The sequence below is a fragment of the Eleginops maclovinus genome, chromosome 12 (genome assembly GCF_036324505.1).
Source record: "Eleginops maclovinus isolate JMC-PN-2008 ecotype Puerto Natales chromosome 12, JC_Emac_rtc_rv5, whole genome shotgun sequence".
NCBI lineage: Eukaryota > Metazoa > Chordata > Actinopteri > Perciformes > Eleginopidae > Eleginops > Eleginops maclovinus.
The window spans coordinates 5,960,637-5,985,480 of record NC_086360.1 but is presented as its reverse complement, the minus strand read 5'-3'; the positions used below and the strand labels follow the sequence as shown (position 1 = coordinate 5,985,480).

At 39.1% G+C, this 24,844-nt stretch overlaps 2 protein-coding genes and 1 non-coding gene across 5 annotated transcripts in view; 1 reads left to right on the top strand and 2 right to left on the bottom strand.

Annotated features, from left to right (window-relative positions):
* The window catches only part of slc39a14 (solute carrier family 39 member 14), a 33,304-nt gene extending 28,347 nt beyond the window's left edge, over positions 1–4,957 (bottom strand). For both annotated transcript variants that reach the window (XM_063897572.1, XM_063897574.1), the window contains exon 1: positions 4,760–4,957. The gene's annotated coding sequence lies outside the window, so the exon portion shown is untranslated. The remainder of the gene's footprint in view (positions 1–4,759) is intronic.
* A 431-nt stretch (positions 4,958–5,388) lies between these two features.
* Positions 5,389–5,460, bottom strand: trnap-ugg (transfer RNA proline (anticodon UGG)). Its single transcript has one exon. It is a non-coding gene; the product is annotated as a tRNA-Pro (tRNA).
* A 1,990-nt stretch (positions 5,461–7,450) lies between these two features.
* gle1 (GLE1 RNA export mediator) lies at positions 7,451–24,293 on the top strand. Of its 2 annotated transcripts, XM_063898312.1 has the most exons (15): positions 7,451–7,624; positions 8,881–9,108; positions 10,390–10,548; positions 12,101–12,249; positions 12,793–12,853; positions 17,548–17,805; positions 17,993–18,215; positions 18,544–18,656; positions 20,150–20,362; positions 21,081–21,271; positions 21,873–22,002; positions 22,086–22,190; positions 22,831–22,913; positions 23,031–23,094; positions 23,519–24,293. In XM_063898312.1, the coding sequence occupies exons 1-15, from the start codon at positions 7,526–7,528 to the stop codon at positions 23,585–23,587; spliced, it is 2,145 nt and encodes a 714-aa protein (XP_063754382.1). In that variant the 5' UTR covers positions 7,451–7,525; the 3' UTR covers positions 23,588–24,293. The 2 variants fall into 2 exon arrangements, with proteins under 2 accessions (XP_063754382.1, XP_063754383.1); XM_063898313.1 differs by lacking the exons at positions 23,031–23,094; positions 23,519–24,293 and having other exon boundaries at positions 22,831–22,917.
* Positions 24,294–24,844: the final 551 nt, after the last annotated feature.

The window sequence follows — 24,844 nt, the reverse complement described above, 5'->3', positions numbered from 1 at the left end:
GAAACGGCTTTTAAATGTCAGCATGTCAGGTCAGACTGATGTCACCGCAATCTCAGACACACATGCATTTAGCAGTGGAGATAAAAGGGTGGCGAAGAGAGACGGCAGGCAGTCTGCAGAAGGGAAGTTAGTCCTTCACCACGACAATGAAGGTCACTGCCATGGAGATAAATATGAGTTTTACAAGAGAGCCGGCAGCAAAGAATAGTGTTGTTATGATGACATATTTTTGTAGTCGAACCCAAAAGGCTCCCTCGAGGAAAAATCAATGGGATTTATCCATGGATTTTGGAATATTTCAGAAAATAAGATATTTGGAACACCTTTATGAGGCTTCAGGTTTTGTTCAGCAGGATAATCTCCACATATGAGCATCCCTTTTGTTAGAGTTGAAGCGTAAATCACCAAGAGTAAATAGCTAACATTATGCTATAAACAAACTACATCACGGTCACATAGCTTCACATCAACACCGCTAAGCAAAAGGCGGACTTGTGTTCTGCGTGAGTCTATATTAGCCACTTGCTAGCTATCCCTGTTTTTTACAACACATAAAAGCTTCACATATTCACTAGTGGGTTTTTATTTATTGTAGGACAAAACATGAACATCTCATAAGCGTGTGTTAACCACAGACCTTATTTCAGGACTTTTAGACAAGGGAGCCCTAAAGTGATAAAATCCAGACTCAATTCCGGGTTTTAGGACTCATTCCTGCACCATTCTACAGAGGGAACGGAGGGACAGGAACATGTTTGGTCACAGTCTGCTGGATTTGAGTCCCAGAGGCATGCAGTTGGTTCTTCTCTGCTCACTGTCCTCAAAGTCACCTGCTTGCCTTGCTTTGAATTTTACATTTCCCTCTTATGACGTTGCCTTCAGATAAGAAACCATAAACAAACGGTGACTGCTAGTCAAGCCATGAGCTAGGATGTATACATGGAAAAGGTGGTAAACAAACACAATGTACTTTTCCTCACCAGGAAGTCTGAGCACAGAATCTGAGTGAGCAAGTGTGGTTACTAGGCTTCATTAGGCCAACAACGGTGTTAGCATTAGCGCCACATCTTACATACAGGGCTTTTGACTGCGTGTCAACCTAGTTGAGTGAGAATTTTCCCTTGCCGTCACCACCACCTGCCTGAGCAAAAAAAATAGACGCTGCCAATTCAAACACTTATCCACCTACCAGCCTGTGAACGCCATAAGGTGCACGAGGGACTACTTCCTGCACTTGCCAGGATTTAAAAGCGAACAAATCGCCACTAACCAAGATAAACGCCTCAATAAATGAGAATAACTTAGCAGCAGGCTCTTATGCATCTCAGTTTTATCAAGAGCTGCTTATCGGCTCAGTTTCCCTCAAGGAAAAGCAATCTATGACTGATGAAAGGGCTGATGTAAACCTGGCACACTTTTCTGACACTATTTCCAAGAAAAGCATCCTAAGTTATGTTGCAGCAACACAAATGTATAAGTTGTTTCAGTCTTTTCCCTTCAAATTCATCAACCTGCTGTGTGCTACTTTGGTAGCAGGTGAAGGGTGTGCAGTGTTTTTCCGTACATCACATCTAGATTCAGCTTACCTTTGGTCAGAATCTTGATTTAATTCCCCTGTAATGGAATTAATTGTCTTTAAAACAATTCAGTGGCACATACACGTGCATGAATGAAGCAAACAGTGAAACTTTGTACAAAACACCTTTAGTATTGTCATCGCCATATAAAGTGAAGCTACAAGTGGACTGTGACTACATTTAAATTAATATAGCCCAAAATATTTCTGACATTGCTTTGTCTTCTGGTAACTAAATAATCTGCTTTCAATGCAATAAATAAATCAAAAAAGACTGGTGCAAGAGGAATAAAGGCAATACACAATCTTAGGGATCTAAACCAGTTTATCTTTGGGGACAACATTGGAGGTTGAAGAGGCTACCACCTACAAAATGAACATCTTTACCACTTAATCAACTGGAATCTTTCTTTATATATTCATTGTTTGTTCTCCAAACTATCATAAAATCTGTCAGGTCATGTTTTATCAAAAAAACTAACAAAGATAATCAGCTCACTATCAAATCAAAGGGCATCTTTTTAGCTCTACATCATAATTGTTTATCCAATAGGTGTGGTGATCACACCATTAAATTCAATAGTACTCCAGCACCTACACACACCCTTAACAAATATGACAGTTATTAAACCTTAAAAGCCACGTGTGTCATAGCAGACTCAGAATCAGACCCCAGCAGTGGTTACTCCCCTTAGTGCTCTGCTCAGCTCTTCTGGTGTCAGTAGCATAAAGCAAGGCATGTTAAATAGCACATTGGGCTTTTGTATCTAGCAAATAAAAAACACCCTTGAACCCGGATAACGCATTGCTTACCTTTTATGAATAAGGACAGATAAACAGCAGCAGCCCCTCGCTTGTTCCCTCACAATTCAAAGCAATATGTTCCTTAGAGAGAGTGTGGTTGGTCCTATCACATCTGCACACTCCACTGTCTCCTCAGGGTTCACTTTATATACCGCTACAGCGGGGGGCCGGTTAAGCTGAGCATCGACTCATCCACCTTCACCCAAGGCCCATAATTATTGTCCTCAGGCAGATATCATAAACCAAGACTGTCATTAGATGAGAGCAGGATGGCTAAGGGCATGATTTCGGGGTTCACTAAACGTATTGTCTACTCATCCTGAGTGTACAACAAGGCACCATTCACCACAAATTAAAGGGTTCCAACATGATTGGTCTGGCTCAACCCCTCACTTTTACCCAGAGGCCAGCTTAGAGGTCAGAGGCCAGGAAGTAGAAAGCCGCAGGGCACATGTAACCTACTTCCTGCACCTGAGAACAGTTTGAAGTGCCAGATTTAATTTGTTTTACAGCTCTGAAATTCATTTGAAGGATTTTTTGTTCCTTTTGACTAGTAAATTTGTCCAACAGGTGCCGTTTTCTTAAAAATTAATAACTGATAACTAACACTCAACGAACACTGAACGCCATACATTTCGATTCCAATTACAGTATTGCTCAAGCTGCTAGCAAAGCAGCAAGCGTATCATTTCGCTGTGCTTTTAAACCAATTCCTTAAAGAAAGCTCTAGAAATTAAGTATACAAGTACATCTTTGGATTGTTGGAGGAGCCTAAGACTTAAGAGATCCTTCTTAAAAAGAGGCACTATTATGCTTTTGGGGGTTTTCCCCTTTCCTCCCTTTCCACACTCCCCTCCTGCCTGAAACACCTCAATTTGACTCCTTTGTTTACTTCTACATCCCTATGTCACACACGCGCTTCTATTGGCTAGCCCTCCAACTCATGGCACATGTTAGGCTAAGGGTCGGCACATCTCTGAGCCAACGACAACAGAGCTGGCCAGTTAACCAATCAGAGCAGACAGGGCTCTGGTTTCAGACGGAGGGTGAAAAGAGGTGCGGCAGCAAAGGCAGTATGAGCTTTATGAACATTAAAGCATGTAAACAAGTCACAGTAGAGGCCAAAAATACAAATATGAACCTGAAAATGATCACAATAGGGCCCCTTTAAATCTTGAATCGTTATAATTGCATGCTCAAAGAAAGTGTTGCACTCCCTCTAACATTGTTTACTTTGAAATTACCCAAATTATTTTCCCTAACTTGGAAGAAAATAATGACTTTTCTAGGTTGATCGTGGTCATATGAACCATGATGGCTAGCTTTCCTCAGGATTTCTTTTCTCACCACTACAGAGATCACAGGAAGGCTGTCAGATGAATTCGGTTTATTTTTTCCTTCCTAACTAGCCGACTGTTACAGAAAAAGACCAGGTTGGAATGTCACTACGCACGTGTACTCATTCCCTTATCTTCTGAAACAATACTCCACTTCTTAGGCTAAATAAACAACTTACAAAGATATTACGATCTTATAGAATATGATACATATGATGCTTTTGATTAAAAATACATGTAAAAAAGGCACAACCTTTAACATTTGCTCCAGTAAAATAAAACATAATGTACATTAATGCAGCATTTATTATAACCAGTGATGTTAAGTAACATTTACTCAAGTACTGTACTTTACTTAAGTATTTCAATTGGTTGCAACTTGTAACTCAAATACAAGTTATGAGTACTTCTTCCACCTCTGATAATAACAAAGAAACCTATATAATAGTAAAATACTGACAGGGAGCATGTACTGTACAATAAATAGCTTTGATCCTTCATGTAGACTGCAATTTGCTGATACATAAGTCTGGTTGGAACGAAGGACTTGTCCTTGTAGTAGTATGTTGACAGAGTGGCATTAGTACTTATTGTTAAGTAAATGATCTGATTGCTCCTTCCCCATCAAAAACAGGAATGATTTTAAGGGGTGCATAAAACAAAATCTAACCTAAGCTATACTATGCTTTCCATGGAGGATTACCCATTGAAAGCTTTACCTACATATCGCCTTGATACCAACCAGTTTCCCCTCACCCTATGTTGGATTGTTATGCTCACAAAAGTAAAACACCGACTGATGGATTAGACGGTTAAGTAAATGAGCCAACTCATTTTACTCTAAAGCTACCTTAGGTTAGCTTCCATGGCAAATCTTGACTCAACCACGCTGCACTATTGCTAAGCTAACCAGGTGCGATAAACCTCTAATGTGTGAAATACGTGTCCACGGTCAATAATGAGCCGGTTACAGTTAGCTAGCTAAAGTAGAGTCAGGTAACATTAGCCGGCTTCTTCCTATTAGATGTGACAATTAGCTTACCCCGTGATGCTGCCGAGGGGTAGAAAATAGGCTTCAACTCCTCTGAACAGTTAGCGTCCCCTCTTGACTCTGACAAGACCAGAGGTGCCACCCAAACACACACAGGTAAATAAAATGTCTCTTGGTACGTTCAGTTATTCACAGAAGGACAGCTTTTCCTCCATTCAATTATATCCCAGCTGGAGGATATGGGGGTCATGCTCGGTGGTGACGTCGACACTTGGTCCTCCAGGTTTTCAAGATGGCTGTGTCTCCCTCAAGCGGCCAATATCGAGTACTGCAAGACTAGACGTTATAAATAAGTCACATAATACAAATATTAAAATACATTATATATATTATATATCAATATATCGATATACAATAACAAATGTTGTACACCGTTTATTTTTTATACTTTTACGATTAGTCTTAACTAAATGTTTTCTTGTTTGCTAAACAAAGTAAGAGATATTTTTTAATGAGAAATGTACAAAGCCTAATATACTAGATTGACACGTGCCACTGTATACAAGTCTTAACCATGGTCTTACCATATTAATGTTTGGAAGTATTATACAAGTTGTAGAAATGAACATCTTGTGCAAAAACCATGCTATGTATAAATGTAGTACTTTTTGCCAAACAGTGGGCTCGTCCGGGATTTGAACCCGGGACCTCTCGCACCCAAAGCGAGAATCATACCCCTAGACCAACGAGCCACACTTCATACCCAAGAAACCCGTAATAAAAATGTAATTTTCTTTAACTATTAAAGATCTTGGCATTTTTTAGTGAATAAATGGCATAACACTCATTCCCTTTACATTTCCTACCTTCACAAGTGGAATTGTAGGTAGCCTACAGTAGTAAGAGGAATTAACACAAAGTAAATACTGGAAAAAAAAGACAGACAGACCAAGCCCATCATACTCGTGTTGTACGGGGAAAAGAGCAAAGCCTGCAGCTATCAGTGCAGCCACAGCACCGAGAGGCAACAAATATGTTGCTCGCTGGAGTCCATGCCCTCCATAACCTCTGGTGCCCTGAGCAACACCCCTGAGAGTAGAGGAGAACTTCTTGTTAAGCTCACCTTTGTTTCTTTTCCGGTAGAGAAACAGACTTCTTACGTTTGCAACAAAGTTTCCATGCCACGTGTTTTGTTCTCTCCAGTTCCCGTACCTAGCTATACCACAGACTGCATGATTTCCAGGGCATTCAGATGGATTAGGGCTGTTTAAGATACACACAGATTGTGATTCTTTAGGATCACAGCAATGTTTAACTTTCCCTAATACATGTTAAGTCTTTTAAAGATAATTCCAAATACTTTATATAAAACTGGTCAGATATCTGCTAGGGGTAGAGCATTGTGTTTTTGCTGCAGCATATATTCATACAGACTGAGGTTCAGGAGCTCAAACTCCAAACTAATGAGGTTTCCATGGAAGAATGAGCCATACCACTTGACCAGAATACATTTGTCTGCATCAAGAGTCTGCAGCTTTTTTTAGAATTTTAAACTGTGGAAGACATAACATGTTTTATTATTACCATTAGCTGTCACCTTCAATACAAGGTTGTCGGGATCTCATTGGAAAATGTCAAAACAAGCATATTCTATTTTTATTTTTGCACTGTACTTCTCCCAGTGCTCGCTCAAAGAAAAGGGAGGTCATCTTTGGTTATCTTCACGGCCTTCTTTGTGTCGATTACAATGTCTGCCCACATCATCACCTTTCCAAACCAGCCCTCCCAGAGAACGGCCTGCACCTCAGGAGTCCAGCAGTGTCCCCTTGTGTATTAGGAACTGGTCTGTGGAGGATGAGTAGAGAGGGGGATGTAACACACAACATGAAGTTGCATGTCACAGTCCACAAATCCCATCACATATTCAGACTGTAGATTGTCAGTTCTGTCACTGATTGATGATGCAAGATAAAATGTCCTATTTGTGCTTTTGTCCCTGCATGAATCCCTGCACATGTATTAGAAACAAATTCTGAACATGCAATTAATCAATTCCAGATAGACTTGGCTGAGAAATCGATAAGCAAAACACAAGTATTGAACAAAATAAATATTAATGTGATATGAGAAATGTTAGGATATTTCTGAGGTGATTTAGAAATACATTTGCCTGTAATAATCAACATAAACACTACTTTATTACATTATTAAACCTGTTTCAGCACATATTTCCCCAAAAAATAAAGTTGTAATGTTGTACTTCAAGGATGAAAATATCAGGATAGACATTAGTTACAGATACTATTCAACATTTAATAAAAAAAATTATTATTTTTTTATTATTGGATTATGTCTCATAAACAGTGGCTCATAAACACTGTATTTTGTGCCAACATTAGCAATTTATTTAATGATGTAATTGAGTCATTGACACAAATTATGTTATGGTATTTATTTAGTTTTGCCCGATATGACTTTATACTGAACACTGAATGTAGAAATCTTGACATTTTATAAATAGCTATAACTGGCCCAAGCATATGGGCCCCTTGCTGCTAGGACCGGGTCTACTGGGACTAGAACCGCCACTGTAACCCACATGAAAACATTAATGTGTAAAGTGATTCAGAAGCATTTATTTGTCAAATGTTATTCTTTTAAAAATAAAATGAGGGTATGGCCTAGCCGGGAACAAAGATCGTGTCAGCATGCAGCCTGTTTCTCGTCGGGCGGTGATATATGTAACCTCATCCGGTGATTCAAAAGTTAGCCCAACTGACGCTAGCATCAAATTGTAGTGTATGTCATACTGTCGTAATGCCTTCTGAAAAGCTACGATGGGAGACATTACAGGCGTTAAAAAATTCACCAAAGGGAAATATCACTTTTGACCCGTACTGGTCGGAAAGGGGCGAGGTGAGTTAAATTAATACTAAGATAAGTAAAAGACATTAGCTGGCTGGCTAATGGCTAGTTAGTGTAGCCGGGCCAAGATGTAGTAAGTTAGTTTATTTATCTAATTTCTGTCTTTATCTAAGTTATACCAGCAAAAGCAATATGTAGTGAGGGCATTGCATTACCAATGTTCAAGTCACCATTAAGACGAATATAAAGCCGGTGGAAGCACTTTATCTTTTCATTTGAGTTAAAATAACACACACAAATAGGATACTACAGCCTACTAAAATAAAGAGACACAAGCCAACATACTAAGAATATGACAAACAAATAAATGAACGAGGAAATGTACATTTAATGGAATCCCTTCGGTAATTCAAATAATTAAGTTGACAATGTCGTTATAAACCGGAGTATGTGATATTCCATTTTTTGGTAATGGTTATGGGTAAGTTCCTACTTGAACTTACTTTGAATATACATATATTTATTTATATTTATTTTTTAAAGGTGTACATTTACAATAAGTGATTGGTCTTTGCCATTTATAGATATTGGTCCAACAAACTTGCAACTCATGGACAATAGAAAAAGTAACATATTGTGTTTAATACGTTACTTGTGTATTTCATGGCCACACTAACCCAAATTATTTTATTTCGTCCGTCAGTTTTCAAACCAAGTTTAAAACAATATGCAACTTTGTATATACTCGCTGGTGCAATGTAATTAGAAATACTTATTCTACTTTTGAGCATATGATATCATGCAGTATTACACTACTTATCTAGTGACAGTTCTCAAATCATCCATAATTTGGCTTCTCAATGAGGAACTACAAGTCTAAAATATCCTTTAATATATTAAATAGGGAAAAAAAACCCTGAATAATATAATATTTCATAACAATAGAACACTTTGAAATTGGTCATCCTGTATAATGAATACTTAAACTTTTGTTACTTAAAATACATTTAGCTAATACAAATCCTGTACTAAAGTAATATTTTTAATTCAGTTAAAAAAAGAGGGTGAGAAAGGGTGCTGTTTAAAAAATAAAGACCTTTTCAAACATTAAAGCATGAAATCATGTGACAGTAGAGGCACAAAATACAAATATAAACCTGAAAATAAGAATAATGGGGCACCTATAAAATAAATTTGTTTCTAATAGTAAATAATTGTCTCTCATCCGTACATTTAAACCTTAAAGCAGGCTTTGTTAATGACGTACACCTGAGGTTTAATGTCTCTCATTTGTGTTATTCTTGTAGCCCATTTTGGCAGGATGCAAAGAGCCCCTCAGCCTGTCACCTCACTCTGGGGTCATCCTGGAGCGTCTGTGCTCCTTGCCCCTGCAGAAGTCCTGCTTCCTGGGCTCCAGCTCCGGAGACTCCAGCCCCGGACTGTCTGAGGATATATTCACCTCGCTTTCCTCCACCGGGTCCATCTCCGACCTCAACGCCAGGCACACCCCGTCTCTGAAGACAGAGCGCGAGCAGGCAAGTCTGGCATCCTGAATACATGCTGAACCAACCTGGTTGTAGGACTCCTTCCTGCACCACGCTCTTTACAGTTTATACAGAATATGATTGTGAATACAGCAGCATAGAGCGAAGCCCCTCAATCTGAATGAAGACATTTTTTGGTTTAAATGAATATAATTTTTGTCTTGAATTAATTTGTTAAATTAACTTTATGTAATGATTAAAACTCGTCCACATTAATACATATATGTTATTAAATGTATTTACGGTGCTGTAAGGTGGCTGCTGTCTGCTCAGTGTGCTTCTCTTTGTTTGCAGCAAGCAGGAAAGTAAACCGTTTTTTTCAAGCACAGTGAAAATGTTGTTTATGGAAGGCTTAATGCAAAAACATATAAATAAAAGTATTATATTGGTTAAGTTAACAATACCAGTTTGGTGAGTTTCAGAAATGATTACATTTACATTACATTTTACATATACATTACATTTAGTTTACGTTTAACTTTTAATACGTTTTGACTTTGACTTAACTGTCAGGAGTTATTTTTAAATGTTTTGAAACAATCCTATACAGCCATCGCTGAAATCTAATTCTTTAAATGTATAATACTTAAAATTTCAATGTAGCCTAAGCTCTTTCTGCAGCTGTGCAGAAATACATTTTAGACAGATTGAATAAAAATGCGTGAAAAAATTTGAACTTTGCACATGTTGCAAATTTTTTCTCCACACTAACTCTTTTAAATCAGCACAACTCTCCACTGGAAATACAGTATATAGTATTTGTCATATGCAAATATTGTTAATTTGTTGTAATATTCTTTAAATATTTGTTTTAAAAAGCTGTGATAACATGCCTATTTTTATTTTGTTTGGTTACGTTTTCTTCTTTCTGTGTCTTTGCATGCACCAGATACTGTATACCAAACAAATTCCATGTATGTGTAAACCTACTTGGTAATAAAACCGATTCTCATTCTGAATGTCTACGCTTTGAATGACACTAACAACTTGAAGATAGTTTATTATTTATATTTGATATACCCAACTGCAGAGTTGTTTTTTTGTAATATGATTTACATTTTTGATTAATTTCTTTAATTTATGATAATCCTATGTGTTATTGCTTCTAGAAAGTTCATTTGTTTATCAGTTAGTGTTTTCAAGACTTGGATTTTTTGTTGTAAATTTCACATTATTTTTATTTTTAACTTAAGAAGAGCTGCACACTTTATATGAACTTCTGTGACCCGGTTTGAACTCTTAATTCCTGTCTTTCTTCTTTATGTGCTGCAGGCTGTTAGTGATGAGGCTAGGGATGAAGATCCGGAGGAAGATCTCAGCCAACTTTCCAGTCCCGCATCTCTACCTTCCATTTCCCTGCTGTCGCCTAAAGCCATGGAGACAGCAGGCCACATCATCAGATTTGCAGCAGAACAGCAAGATAAAGCCAAGGTCAGACGTGATAATAAATCATATTTTAAAATGTCCCTTAAAGAGGTCGTATGATGCTTTTTGGGGTTTTCCCTTTCCTTGTAGTTTCATACATGTTTTTATACATGTAAATGGACTGCAAAGGCTAAAATCCCAAAGTTCACACCAGAACTAATTTGAACGTTAATAATAATGTTTATGATGAACGATTAGTGGTTTATCCCATTAAACCCAAAGATTTTAGGATTTTTTGTCTCATTCTACTCACTGTAGCCTTGTTTATCACTGCTATAAAACAATTGAGCCACTCTATGGAACATCACAAACATGGGGATTAGTAAAAATGATCCAAAAATGTGTTTTGTTCCGAATGACAGTTATGATGACATAACTCTTAAAAAAACAAACAACAAAGAGGTGAAATTTCAATAATCTAATCATTTAAAAAATGTAATACAATATATATTCAAGTTGCCACAAGTTTAACCGATAAACAAATGTATGCTCAAAATAATATACATGTTTAGTTTGAGATTTTAACTTTTTACTCCCTCTTTATCCTGCGGTTATGTCAAAGTTTCATGTGTGCGCCATCTTCCATTATACTTTTAGAATTTGCTGTTGGCCAATTAAAAATGGACCACAGGCTGCAGTTGGATCCCAGGCTGTAGTTCGGACACCCCCGATCTGAATAATGTTTAACACCGAATAGAATAGCATTTTAGCAACGTTTTTACACCCTTTTTAGCCTGCAGTTAAGTCAAAGTTTCACCATTTTGTTTGTGACTATTGCAAACAACTGGTTCATTCATTGCTTTCCAGTTGCGACCAGGAGCATGGCATTTAATATTCTACAACAATTGATTAATGCATTTTAGTTATTTCTGTGAAATTATGAAACAAAATGTTGAACCAAGCAATGTTGTTTTTTAAAAAGCAGACTTTTCAAAATGAAACGGATCACTTTTAAGTGAGACATGTTGATTGTATAACTCTATTTTAGGCTTCATCCTTGTTCCAGAAGCTTTTGTCACACACGTTACATTCAAGGACAGTTGGTAATGTAACAATCGGACCATTATGATTCATTTTTTTTCAGTTTGTGGCTATGATAAATGGTGTTATTTTGGAGGAAACATACCTTTTCAAACGCATTAAATCGGCACATCCCAAGTGATTGTGGGTATCAGAGAGTTAAAGAAAAAATACCAAAAACGTTTTTATAAAAGACACATTTATAGATTTCTTAACAATGAGTTTATACGTCTTTAAAAACGTTTAGTGACCTTTTTACTTGTTTCATTTTATTGTAATTTGGTTTTTGTCACATTTTTTTGCCTTGATATACTTATTAGTTTATCAATATTGAATATTAGTTTATCGTTTCTTTTTTATTTACCTGAAAAATACGATTTTTTAGAAATAAACCAATTAGAAGACTCATAAGTTAAGCATTTATTTTTTATGTTCTTTACACACCAAACCCAAACCAAAATATAAATGTAATCTGTAAGGCTCTGACGTATAGACAGGAAGCTCTGCGGTCTCACCAGATTGATGTCTTGACCCTCAGATGGCGCTGAGGCTGCGGCAAGAGATGCAGGAGAAGCTGGTGGCCGAGGTGGCGGAGGTGGCCAGTGAGCAGATGAAACGCTTCGAGGAGTTCATGGAGCTGAAGCAGAGGCAGGAGTTCCAGAGCATGAGGGACATGCTGAACAGAGAGTAAGAGTCCAAACCAGGGGTGTCCAAACTGTTTTTACTGAGCCACCTACTAGAGGTGGAGTTTATTGCCTCATAAGGTAAGTTATAAGTTAGCAAAATCAATCAATTGTAGGTAAAGTATTCTTGATAACTGAATATGCTTAAAGAAAAAGAAGCCTTCATCACAGCTTTTCATTTATACGGTTTCATTTATAAACTGTTGGCAGCTCATTCCTTAAAACAGAAGCCCTCCCTTCACAGCCCTGTATAAAGGGAATGGAATGGCTGCCATACATGTAGAGGTTGAGATTTAAGAAACATTTGGAGTGGTCTCTTAATTTTCTCAAGAGCTGTATCTCAAACTTGTTATTTATTTTTTTATCAACTAAGATTTGTTAGAAAAGGTTTTCAACTCTTAATTCTGACTGAATTCATATGACAAAATTGGGCTTATTATCACTTGCATAACAGCAACAACAATGAAGACTGGGTAATATAATCGGCAAACATTTCTGTATGTTTTTAAATGCGATTAAAATGGGTCTGGGTTTCCTCTTCCTGCAGAACTAAAGAGAGCATCGGGCGCCAGGAGAAGCTGAAGGAAGAGCAGCGACACAGAACGAAGGTAGGATCCTCAGCTACATGAAGGCATGCTGTAAAGGTCTACAAACACCACGGAGTTAAGAGGCTTATTTTTCAAGCATCTCACAGTAGAAAATCCGCCCTAACTGTCCAAAATTCAGCCCTACTTTTGGCCTAGAGCAGGCCTATTCATTTAGTGGCCCGTGGGCCGAATCAGGCCTGTCTGAACTTTTTTTCCGGCCCACAAGAGGTTGCCTGCAAATCGAAAAGGCATATGTGTGATAGCATAAATAGAACTAATGTCTGAATCACACTAAATCCGGCGATGCGCCGAAAACGCAGGTTTGTCCATTCATTTGAATGAGGTCCGTTGTTTTGCCTGCTGCACTCTGAGCCGCAGGCAAATTACAGTCCTCATGCAAAACTCAGCTTATTTTGCCTGCGGCTCAGAGCGCAGCAGGCAAAATAACGGGGCTCATCAAATGCGTCTGGAAGGTTCGCGGGCCACAGAGACAGTACTTGAACTAACAACAGCTTCAAGATGTCTCTCTCCAAGCCAAAGAAACGTCAAGTTGATTCGGAGAATCGCCAATACCAGAATGAATGAACTGACAAATATTTATTTACTTTGCCAGCCACAACAAGTAATAAACCAGTGTGTTTATTGTGGAACGAATGTATATCCGTGATGAAAGAGTACAACGTAAAGCGACACTATAACTCAAATCACGGCTCGTTTTCTGCCAGTTTTCCCGCGGGCTCAGAGGAACGGAGAAGGAAAGTACAGGGACTGCTAGCATCGTTTGAAGTGGCTTTTAGTCACGTTTGCACGGAACAAGAGAGAGCTACGATAGCATCCCTGCGAGTTGCCTGGACACTAGCCAGACAGAAGAGGCCCTTAACCGACGCGGAGACCGTTAAAGAGTGCATGCTTGCTGTCATTGATGAAGTGGTTATTGACCAAAAAGTAAAAGACAGCGTCACTTCAGCCATTAAAAAAGTACCTCTCTCAGACACAACAACACTTCGCAGTGGAACTACTTGCAAAGGATGTGTCAGGGGAGCTTTTGGAAAACCTTCGAAAAGCGGAGTTTATATCAGTCGCTGTGGACGAATCAACTGACTGTACTGACATGGCCCAGCTCTGCATCTATGTGAGGTTTTTTGATGGAGATCGCTTTAGGGAACAACTTCTGGGTCTTGTTTCGTTGGAGGGACACACTACAGGTGAGGTTATTTTTCAAACGATAGTCTCGTTTTTAACGAACGTCAACTGGATTTAAAAAAAGTGTGCCTGTTGGTCACTGATGGCGCTCCAGCTATGATCGGCAGAGTGCAGGGGCTGGTGGCACGTCTATCTGCCATAACCCCACACATGCAGTATTTACACTGTATTATTCATCAATCTGTGTTTTGTGCAAAGCTCAGTGGTGATTTGAAAAACACCATGGACACTGTCATGAAAATTGTGAATTTCATTCGCTCAACCTCCAGCCTACAACACCGCCTGTTCCGCCAGCTGCTTGCTGACACGTTTGCTGAACACACGGACTTACTCGTCCACAACGATGTCCGATGGCTCAGCAAAGGAAAGGCCCTGGACCGTTTCTGTGAACTGATTGTGTCTTTCCTTGGCACGTGTAAGCACAACCAAGCTTCAAACCTCTTAGAGCGCATGTTGGGTGAACAGTTTATGGCAGATGTTTACTTTGTGTGACATTTTTGGACACTTGAACACTTTGAATTGCGAACTGCAGGGCCGCGAAAAGTCTGTCGCTGATTTGGTTGAAAGACTTTGTGCCTTCAAGACAAAGCTAACGATCTTCAAAACAGACCTAATGACTACAAAACTGCTGCATTTCCCACAACTCCGTGCATTTATGACCACATCACCCGGGGCAAACATAACACCAGTCATAACAGACTTCATGACAAAATTGACTGAAAACTTTACTGACAGATTCCAAGGCTTCAGCATTCCAATTGAGGTATTGCAGTTTGCTCGTGACCCATTTTGCATCAAGCCTGATGCAGACTTCTGTGTAAAAGTAGAAGAGGTACTGTCTTGCATTGATGAGAGCCTCTTTCAGATGGAGTTGGTTAACGTGCAGTCTTCCTTTGCTTTAAAACAGCTCCTGCAGTCTGAGGGTGTGGTAGACTTTTGGTCTAACCATGTTAGCCAGTATCAGTACCCCACAATGAGGAAGGTGGCCTTGTTTATACTGACAATGTTTAGCCTAGCAAGCTAAACCCCTACAGCAAAAAGCTGTACCGGGGTCTAGTCTAGCTCGAAGGCAGTGTGGGCGGGATCAACGGTTGTCTGTCAAGTTGCCTCTGCACTCAACGCCACGCAATAGGATGGCGAACAACCAATCAGAGCTATGAAGAAGGATTACGTAGTCCGCGCGACGGGAAGTACATGGTGGAGTGTAGTCACTAGTAAACCGAACTTTGTGAAACATGGAACTGAGTGATTGTTGCCGTTTTTGCAAAAAAAAACTTTTTTTTTTTGCCAAGTTGTGCTGCTTTTAGTCTGAGTTTTTCGGCCTCTTGTAGCTGGTCATCCATAAGTGCCAAAAGGGGTGACACGACAACCACCAGCGGGTTGTCGAGGTCCATGCGTCGCCCCACCAGCGGAGCAAGCTGGTAAATCAAACTTTTACCGTATCCAGTGGGCAAAACTCCGAAAACGTCCCTTTTCTCCAGAAAACACTTCAGTGCCGTTATCTGCTCGTCTCGCAAAGTAAATTGAATATTCAAATGTTCAAGAGTCGCTGCCAAAGCCAAATCGAAAGACGCTAGGAATTCGCTAGGATTAGCCATTGGGATCAGCCAGTTTACCTCTCTCTAAAACTACACACTGAAACGTCGCACCTCTGTCGTCACTAGGTAGCCCGGCCCCCGATCTCGCTCCTCACGATTTGATTGGTCCGAACCACCGTGGCCCGAGCAGCCTTGCTAACTGACGAGGGTTGACTAGACCGCCCCAGCAGCAAATTCAATTTGCGGTCGCAAGGGGCGTCTAGATTTCTAGGCTAGACAATGTTTGGATCTACTTATACTTGTGAGTCTAGCTTTTCTCATATGAATGCCATCAAAACAAGGGCACGTTGCTCCATGACCAATGAGAAGTTGCAGGAGTGTCTCAGGATTGCTCTTACCACTTATGAGCCAAACTATGCTGAAATAGCTAAATCAAGGCAGTGTAATTTCTCTCACTGACTCAAACAGGCTAAACATGACAGAAGTCTGCGGTATGCAGATCTGTTTTTATGGTCATTCAAACAAGCCTACTCACTATTTTGCAAACTGTAAACATGTTTCCAAGACAAGAATGTTAGTGTGAGTCTGATGGCTATTGTTTTCCTATGTTCTATTTGCATTTAGCATTACATTTTATGGATTTGTGTTGTTTGAATACCGTTTTATTATGTTCATCTTGTTTTGTACATTAGTGGACATGGAACCTCATGTCTCGATAGTTGTAAAGATGCAGCATTGTGCACTTTTGTGTCGAGCCTTGTAACCATAGCTTTCCTACGTCAAGGTTTCAAGGTTTTATTGGTCATATGCACAGCATATACAACGTACATGTTGGCAATGAAAATCTTATGTCCCATGCTCCTCCAACAACTCAACATGCATGGTGCAAATAAGATAAATAAATAGTGCAAAAAGAGAGAAGAATATTTACAATAACAACAATAAAGATTTGAGGATGTGAAATGTATACATATGTGGAATACATTGAAAGTATTTAAATACACTGTACAGTAATTTAAATACTTTACACTTCTTTTGTATGGACTGGTTGCTTTCTGCAATGATTTATGGTGACACAATTAAAGTGAAAAAAAGGGATGCACGTGTTCCAGTAGTTAATTTAATGTATTAGTATCTATTAACACTACTGTAAGTCAGAGTTATTTGTAGTGATTCCTTGACAAAGTATTGTGTGGCCCACAAACCCCCTGTGATTTTCCTATTCGGCCCACCTGCTAATGAAGTTGAATAACCCTGGCCTAGAGTTTTTCTTCTAATATATTCAGCCTTAGGTACATGGAACTACTGTTTTATCTATGTCTGTCATCATATTTTATTTTTGGAAAACACAGTTGTCTCATGCCGGAAGACTCAATGTAGTATGATTTAAAAACATTTACTATCTCAGAAACTACTGGAAACAAAATTAAGTAAAAAAAAAAACCTGATTTTCTACTCTGGAGTTGTTCTTCATTTTAATGTAATACACCTGGAATCACAAGTATAAAAAGACAGTTTTACATGTTTTAAACACAATTCCTCATTTCCACTCACCCTAATGTATGGGACATACAAATGAGCAGGCCTTCTTTATATTACTTAGATTAATACGTGGGGGTTTCATACAGTAGAGCTATGATCATTGAAAAAGTGTTTGGGGTATAATATTGCTTATTACATGAGGGATGTTGCAGCAATGACAGGCTCTAGGTGTTAAACAATGTCATTTAGAATGATAACCACAATACAAATCTGTCAAATTATCTTTGAAATGATATATAATCAATAATAAATCTGTTCTATATATCTGCATAAAGCTTTTTGATCAATATCATTATTATAGTTGAGCTATTCATTTATCATGACAACACATAAACAGTAAAACATAATGGCTTATTATTGGCCTGTATGACAAAGAATGCACAGAAATGATACTCTTTTAAAAAAAAATCCATCTTCTGTCCTCTTCGTCAGATCCTCAACCTGCGTCTGAGGGAGGCGGAGCAGCAGCGCCTGCGGGAGGAGGAGCTGGAGCGCCAGCGGCAGAGCGAGGGCAGGGAGCGGCTGCGGAACCTCAACACCATCCAGGAGGAGATCCTGCAGCTCAACCAGCTGCTGGAGCCCTCCACCCAGACCGAGAGCGACCTCCCGCCGGCCAGCCTCAGCTCCTACTCCACCCGCGGGAACCAGCTGTGCTCCCTGCTGTCGGAGGTGGTGCGCAAGACGGCAGAGGTCAGCTAAATTCTTGATTTGTGGTTTGATGATAATGTGTTTTCTGAATGTTTTATATACTTAAGTAAGGTTTCCCAATTCAACATGAAACCATACTCATACTCAAATACTCTGCTTTGAGAATCTCTGATGGGGATCGTCCCGCTCATCCCAGTCTGAATAACTTCTCTCCTTTGTGTGTCTCCAGGGAGAGTTTCCCAGCGTGGAGGACATGACGATGGCGGAGCGAGCCCTGCACGAGATGAGGGCGCTGATCCGGCTGATGCAGGAAGAGGTGGCCAAGGCTCAAGAGAAGAAGAAGAAGGACCAGGAAGAAGAAGAGCAGGGCAGGAAGCAGGCGGTGCTGCAGGCGCAGCAGGAAGCGCAGAAGAAGGCGGTGGAATCAGCCAAAGAGAAGGCCAAGAGGAAAGGTGAGCGAGTCGGGTTTATCTCTGTAGAGCGACGCAATTCACTCTACATGTTGTTGAGTGACGCATACAGGAGTTGGCAGAGTATTGAACAGAAAATCTAACAAACAAATGAATAATACACAGCATACGGACACAGACCAAATGGATTTGAGTTATTTTTCCTCCTACTAATAGATCCATTTTATAGGTAGATTTAGAAATAGATATTTTTGGCCGAGCGACATTTGGTTGGATATTGGTGGCAGCACTTTCAGAACTACTTCCAAAATGCCAGTGAACAGATCAGAGTGAAAGATTCTGAAAAAGGAGGGTCCTTGTGTTCCTGCAGGTCTGCAGAACAGTGCTGAGGAGAGCACGCTGAAGTGGTACAGGGAGCTGCAGGAGTCTGCTGCTCACTGCCAACAGGCCTTCCAACAGCTCAACACCCCGAAGGACGCCCAGGTGAGTGTATGCTTCAATAACATCATGTTTAATTTATGTTTCACCTTTCATAGGAAAAGTGCAGCTCAAATATTTATACGTTTAAAAAAAGAAAAGAGGAGTCAATTATAATAACGTCTTGACCAAAATTCAGCTTTATTATTTTTACTATAAACAGGGTTTTATCTGAACCGGGTAACAGGGGCGCTGTGCCCTCTTACTTTTGGCATGCGCCCTCATACCAAAATGCAGATTTTCCCCGTAAAATTTTAAGTTATGCCAGAAAACAATATTTATGTTTGTCAAAAACTGTATAATGACTCAAATAATATGAGAATCGTGTCGAATAGAGCGTCAGGCGGCTTTGTTTTATGGAGAATAAATAAGGGATGGATGTCCGGTGGGTCTGCCGGTGGACGAGTGGCAGGCAGCAGCTTACACTGAAACTGTGTGTAAGCCTGAGTTAGTTTATTTTTTACTCTCCTTTTTTCTGTAGAGGAAATATAGACACTGTAACTCTGGATTTATGTGTTGTTTGAGGTGCAATATATGACTCAGCAGCTTTAAGACATGAACAAACTATTCCGCTTCGGTCTAATGCAGTTTTTTTGCCAGAAAGTAGGCCGGGCCTTAATTTTGGCTGGAAGTGACGTTAGCGCCCTCATACTTTTATTTTATGTCATTTAGAGAATTTATTTGTAGAAAATGGAAGTTATCCAAAACAAAGACCTCAAATATTGCAAAGAAAACAAGTTACTTAAACAAATACTAATGTTTTAACCAGAAACACAATTTTGGTGGAATAACCCAGATTTACATCTATCTTTATCTAGATTTTTCTGGGGTTTCAACTTTAAAGAATAAAACACAAATGTTCATTTACTCAACCACATAAAGGAACGGACATATTTGCACATTTTGCACTGATCTTTTATTTTCTCATCAGATATTGTTCTAGAACCTATGGACTCGAAATGCTCAGCGTAAAATAATTCAGCTTTACTGTTTTTACCGCATAGAGAATTGTTGTTGCTTGTGTGTGGATTCAGCTTTACTGAAACTTTCCCATATAAAATGAGTCTAGTATAGAGCCCTTTTTTTTTGTGCTGTCAATCGATTACAAAAATGAATATAATAATAATCGATGATTAAAATACTCGAGTAGCATTGACAAACCTGCTGTAACGGAGAGCCAAACATTTTTAGTAAAGGTGGGATAATCTATCAAATAATGATTCATATATTAAACTACGTGTGCATTTTATTCCTGTCTTTAACTAGTTTTTCTTTTTCTTTCATTCCCTTAATAACTGTTTTTAAATGTATTTGAATGTCAGTTTCTAATATGTTTTCCTTTGTACTATATCTTCTTGTTGTAATGTGCGATATTATTATTCTTGCTTTCAGTAACCAGCCAATATATGTGAAGATGTGTTTTCAGGAAGACAAAGGGCAGTTTTTAAATGTTTAACTTGTGAACTCTGTACACATTAGTTTTATTTCTCTTCTCAAAGACAAAGAAGCTGAAGCTGGAGCTCCAGAAGGCAGCTTCCATCCCCGTCAGTCAGATCTCCAGCAACTCTGGATCGCAGCTCCGGGAAATCTTTGACAAGATCGACAAGCTGCTGTCAGGACGGGGGATGGTGTCTGCGGGGAGGACTATCTCCACCTCCCAGCATCCCGAGGGCCTGGACTTTGTCAGTTACAAATTGGCTGAGAAGTTTGTGGTGAGTCTGTTGGATATTTATTATTATTTTATCACAGAAGGGGGAGGGAAGATGTGTTATTACACCAAATGATGTACATTCAAAAGAGCAGCTGATTTTCTTACACAAACTACCATACTGTGTTGATTTCTGAACAACTTCAATGTCATAGAAAAGTATTTACAACTTTAAAAGTGATTGGGTTAAATGATGTGATTTTTCTCTCGTACTGCCTGTGCTGCAGCACCTCTGTTCACTCTCTGTCTGAAACCAGAGACCGGTCTGCTCTGGGTGGCTCTGTTGTGATGGGTCAACTGCTTAGAGCTCTCCCACCACTTCACATACAATGTGTTGGAGGGTTAGCCAATAGAAGCAAGAGTGTTGCATACTGATGTCAATATGTTAAGGAAGTAAACAAAGGAGTCCAATGGAGATTTACATGCTCAAAACCTGTATAACACACAACAGGAAGGGGATTAATGTGGCCCCTATAATTAACAGGAAATGAATCCCCAACTGTTGTCATTTGAAACAGTCTGTGTTCAAGCTTATTGGATATAAAGAGTTTTTGTTTTTCCCATGTATAATATCACTGCAAATGAAGTCTTTTGAGACTGTTGCTCAGAAAAAAATGGTTATGGAAGGATATCACTGTTTACTTACAAGTAAACACCCATAAACAAGCCGAATGACCCCTTCTGAGGTTGTGATGTGATTTTTTTCCCTTTCTCCGCTGCAGAAACAAGGAGAGGAGGAGGTGGCGTCTCACCACGAAGCCGCTTTCCCCATAGCCATGGTGGCCGCAGGCGTCTGGGAGCTGCACCCTAGGGTGGGGGATCTCATCCTCGCCCACCTGCACAAGAAATGTCCGTATGCCGTGCCACACTACCCTCCGATGAAGGAAGGCACATCTGTGGAGGATTACCAGAGGTCAGGGACAAAGAAATGTTTTGCTGCACCTAACTTTTTCCACAAGTTGTTGTTGTTGTTGTTGTTATTAATAAAGCTTTATCTGTATAGCAGTTTTCATACACAGGAGGCAACTCTAAGTGCTTCAACATGAGGTAAACAGGAAATAGTAAGAGTACAACAAAGTTCAACAAGCAAGAGTATACAATGAATATACAATAAAATAATCAAACCGTTTAAAATAAAATGAACAAATAAAGTCAAATAATTCGATTATAATAATGATTATTTAAATAATGAAAATAAAGAAAATATAATACAATTTATAAATAATAACACAAAAAATCTATAATCAGTAAGAGGGGGTGTTGCAAATTATAATATGATAAAAATAAGCCTGAGATTTACGACCTTAGGGCTCGCACAGGGACATGAACCGGCATAGAATCAGTGAGATAAGAGACTCCCTGAACATTAGGAGCTCTGTTTACCAGCAGAAGGAATAACACATTCTAAATGATAAGGTAGCCGATGCAGTGCAGCAAAGATTGACATTTTTTGGACGACCTGTGAAGAGAGCATGGGTTGTGTTCAATTAATCACAACAACAATCCTTCCTCAGGATTCTTGGGTACCGTGTTGATGACTCCGGGGTGGAAGGTCAGGACAGTTTTCTTAAGAGGATGACCGGGATGATCCGTCTCTATGCCGCCCTCACCCAGCTGAGGTGGCCCTACGGCTCCAAGCAGGGGGTAAACTAAAGCCCAATTAAAAACCTTAGTGAAGCTCCTGCATCTGAAACCTTTTAATTCACTTTTGCCTTGCTGCTTTTCAGTCTGCTCCTCACGGTCTGAACCACGGCTGGCGTTGGTTGGCTCAGATGCTCAACATGGAGCCTCTGGCTGACATCACGGCCACGCTTCTGTTCGACTTTCTTGAGGTGAGTATTTACTGCTTTGTAAGAATAATACAGTACAGCAACTTCAGTTTCTTCTGTGCTTAACTTTAAAACGATGCAGGTGTTCCAAGTTATTATTAGCTTGATGCAATGTTGAATTTTATTTAATATATTGATTTAATCAGGCTTGAACGATCACTATGATTGAGCATAATTTGCACAACAATGAAAGTGATTCCTTGATAATATTACCTTACAGAAGCATTTTTGGGTGAACAGAGTAGGTCCAAGTAGAGAGCCCTGTGGCACTCCTTGGCAACATTTTGGTTTCCATGAAAGATTCATCGTAAACTGGTACAAAACTGTTCAAATAAGTATGACTCAAATCAGCTCAAAAGCTATCTTTGTGCTAGGATGTACTCTAAAGCCAGTTTGAAAATCCTCTGTTAAACTTTTCATTTAGGAAATCACACAAATGTTTTGTGGCTGCTTTCTCAAGGAATTTAGAGAGAGAGAGAGCAGTTCAGATTTAGTCTAACAATACAAAACATGTTGAATACTGGTAAGGATTCGCGAGGTGCCAGTATTTTTCACAGCTGCTCAAGTAATACGTTTAATGTCCTAACTGAGGTATAAACATCTTAACTTCAGGCTGCATCTTCTTTGTTGGTATCTGCTTCAGGTTTGTGGTAACGCTCTGATGAAGCAGTATCAGAGCCAGTTCTGGAAACTCATCCTGCTACTTAAAGAGGAGTACTTCCCCAGGTAAAAGTTCACTTTTAAAGATTAAAAACAGTTTTTCACCATCGGGAGGAATATGTTAACGTTTACACTCCCTCCAGTCAGTCTGATTTGCTGATTGTGTGTCTTCTGTGTCTCCAGAATTGAAGCGGTGACCAGCAGTGGACAGATGGGCTCCGTCATCAGACTCAAACACTTTCTAGAGGTACACTACCCACCGCTAATGTTGTAATGTACCGTTATGTTTTATGTCTTTTAAATCGCCTTATAACCAATTCAGGGTTCAAAAGGGATAATACCGTGTCTGCGCAGCATTTGCTTACATAGTTGAGGGGAAAGAACAGGGTAACAAACAAAACAAGTTTCAAGTGTTATTTTGGCCAAGGTTGATGTTAAATTGACCGGACTTCTCTCTGTAGATTGATATGACTGCACATAGTCCCTTGATCAGAGCGTCCTTAGCAACTGCTATCGGGGAAAAAAACAGATTTCCAAATTGACCAATTAGAATTGAGTGTTCAATAAGGCTGTGTAATAAACATTCAATAAGAGTGATAATTAGTTTGTGTGATCTCAATCTTGGGTCTGTTTTGTTTTTGGGAACTAATATTTTCTCCTTCCGCTTGCAGACGTCACTACAGAGCCGACAGATTCGTCCTCCAAAAGGCCAGCTGAACTCAGCTTTTTGGAGTTCCTGAAGGAGGAGGAGGAGGAGGAGTCCCCATGTTGGATGTTTCTGCATGATGGCATTTAGGATTGAATTAAGCAGAGAGAGGGAAATGTGCTTTGAGGTTTGGAACTTAAAGCCGGCTTAGTGAGTTCTTGGGAGGAAAAGCGAAGTTGCTGCTGGAGGGAGATTGTTGTTAGTGAGAGTAGCATGGTTTCTGTGGATTTATGAACTTTGTGTCAGTTGGTCGACGGTGGCATAGCGGAGGCATAACTACGCTAATTCAACAGAATTGAAACGCTATCTGCCAAAAGGAAGCACTTTAACACCAATGTGTTTAAACATTGTTTTCCTGCTCCTTACAGCTTTAGAATATACTAAATCATTTGCGTGTTGAATTTGAAGATGTTTATATCAGTTTAACTCAAACTGTAGCCACTACAGCTTGTTTTTATTATAATAGTGGCTGTTCAACTCAAAACAGTTTTGAATGTTTTTTTTCTGCTATTTATGTTTTTTATGAATCCACCATGTGGAAAACATGTTTGCTGTCGCCTCAGCATTGAGAATAAATGAATCCCAAAATCATAAATATTGAGGGAATTTAACCGCAAAACTGCTGAGGCGCACAACCAAATTATTCTGCGTTCATTTTGAAACAGAAATCTGAAAATTATGTAATAATATTCAGATTATGACAAATGTCTGAAATAAAACCACATCAACAGTTTACTGAACAGCTTTGTTATCCTGTCGGTATTTTTTTCAAATAAGTTTGGACAATCCCTTGACTTATCGAATATTCTAATGTTCTTTTACTTTCTACACTAAATATGTTTTAATGTAATTATTTTGTATTTAAATTGCTCATTGATCGGAAGTATTCATACAGATATTATTCTGTAAGTACTTTTGGAACCTCAAGTATTGTAATGCTTTGTTATGAGATGGGGGGAGTTTTTTTAGGCAGGTGGTGGAAGAAGTATTCAGCTTTACTTGAGTAAAAGTACCAATGAATTATTGTGAGAACACTCCACTACAAGTAAAAGTCTTGCATATAAAATGTTAAGTAAAATTACAACAGTATTATCAGCAAAATGTACTTAAAGTATGAAAAATGGCCTTATGTATAATTATGTGACCTTTCTAAATAGTATTGTTGCATTTTACTACAAAGTTGTGATTGACTTTTTGTAAAATATTTAAATAATTGTAATCCTTGTGACTTAAGAGTAAGTCTACTAGTTTAATTAGAGATGCATTTTGTTAAAAGTAGCTAAAGCGGTTA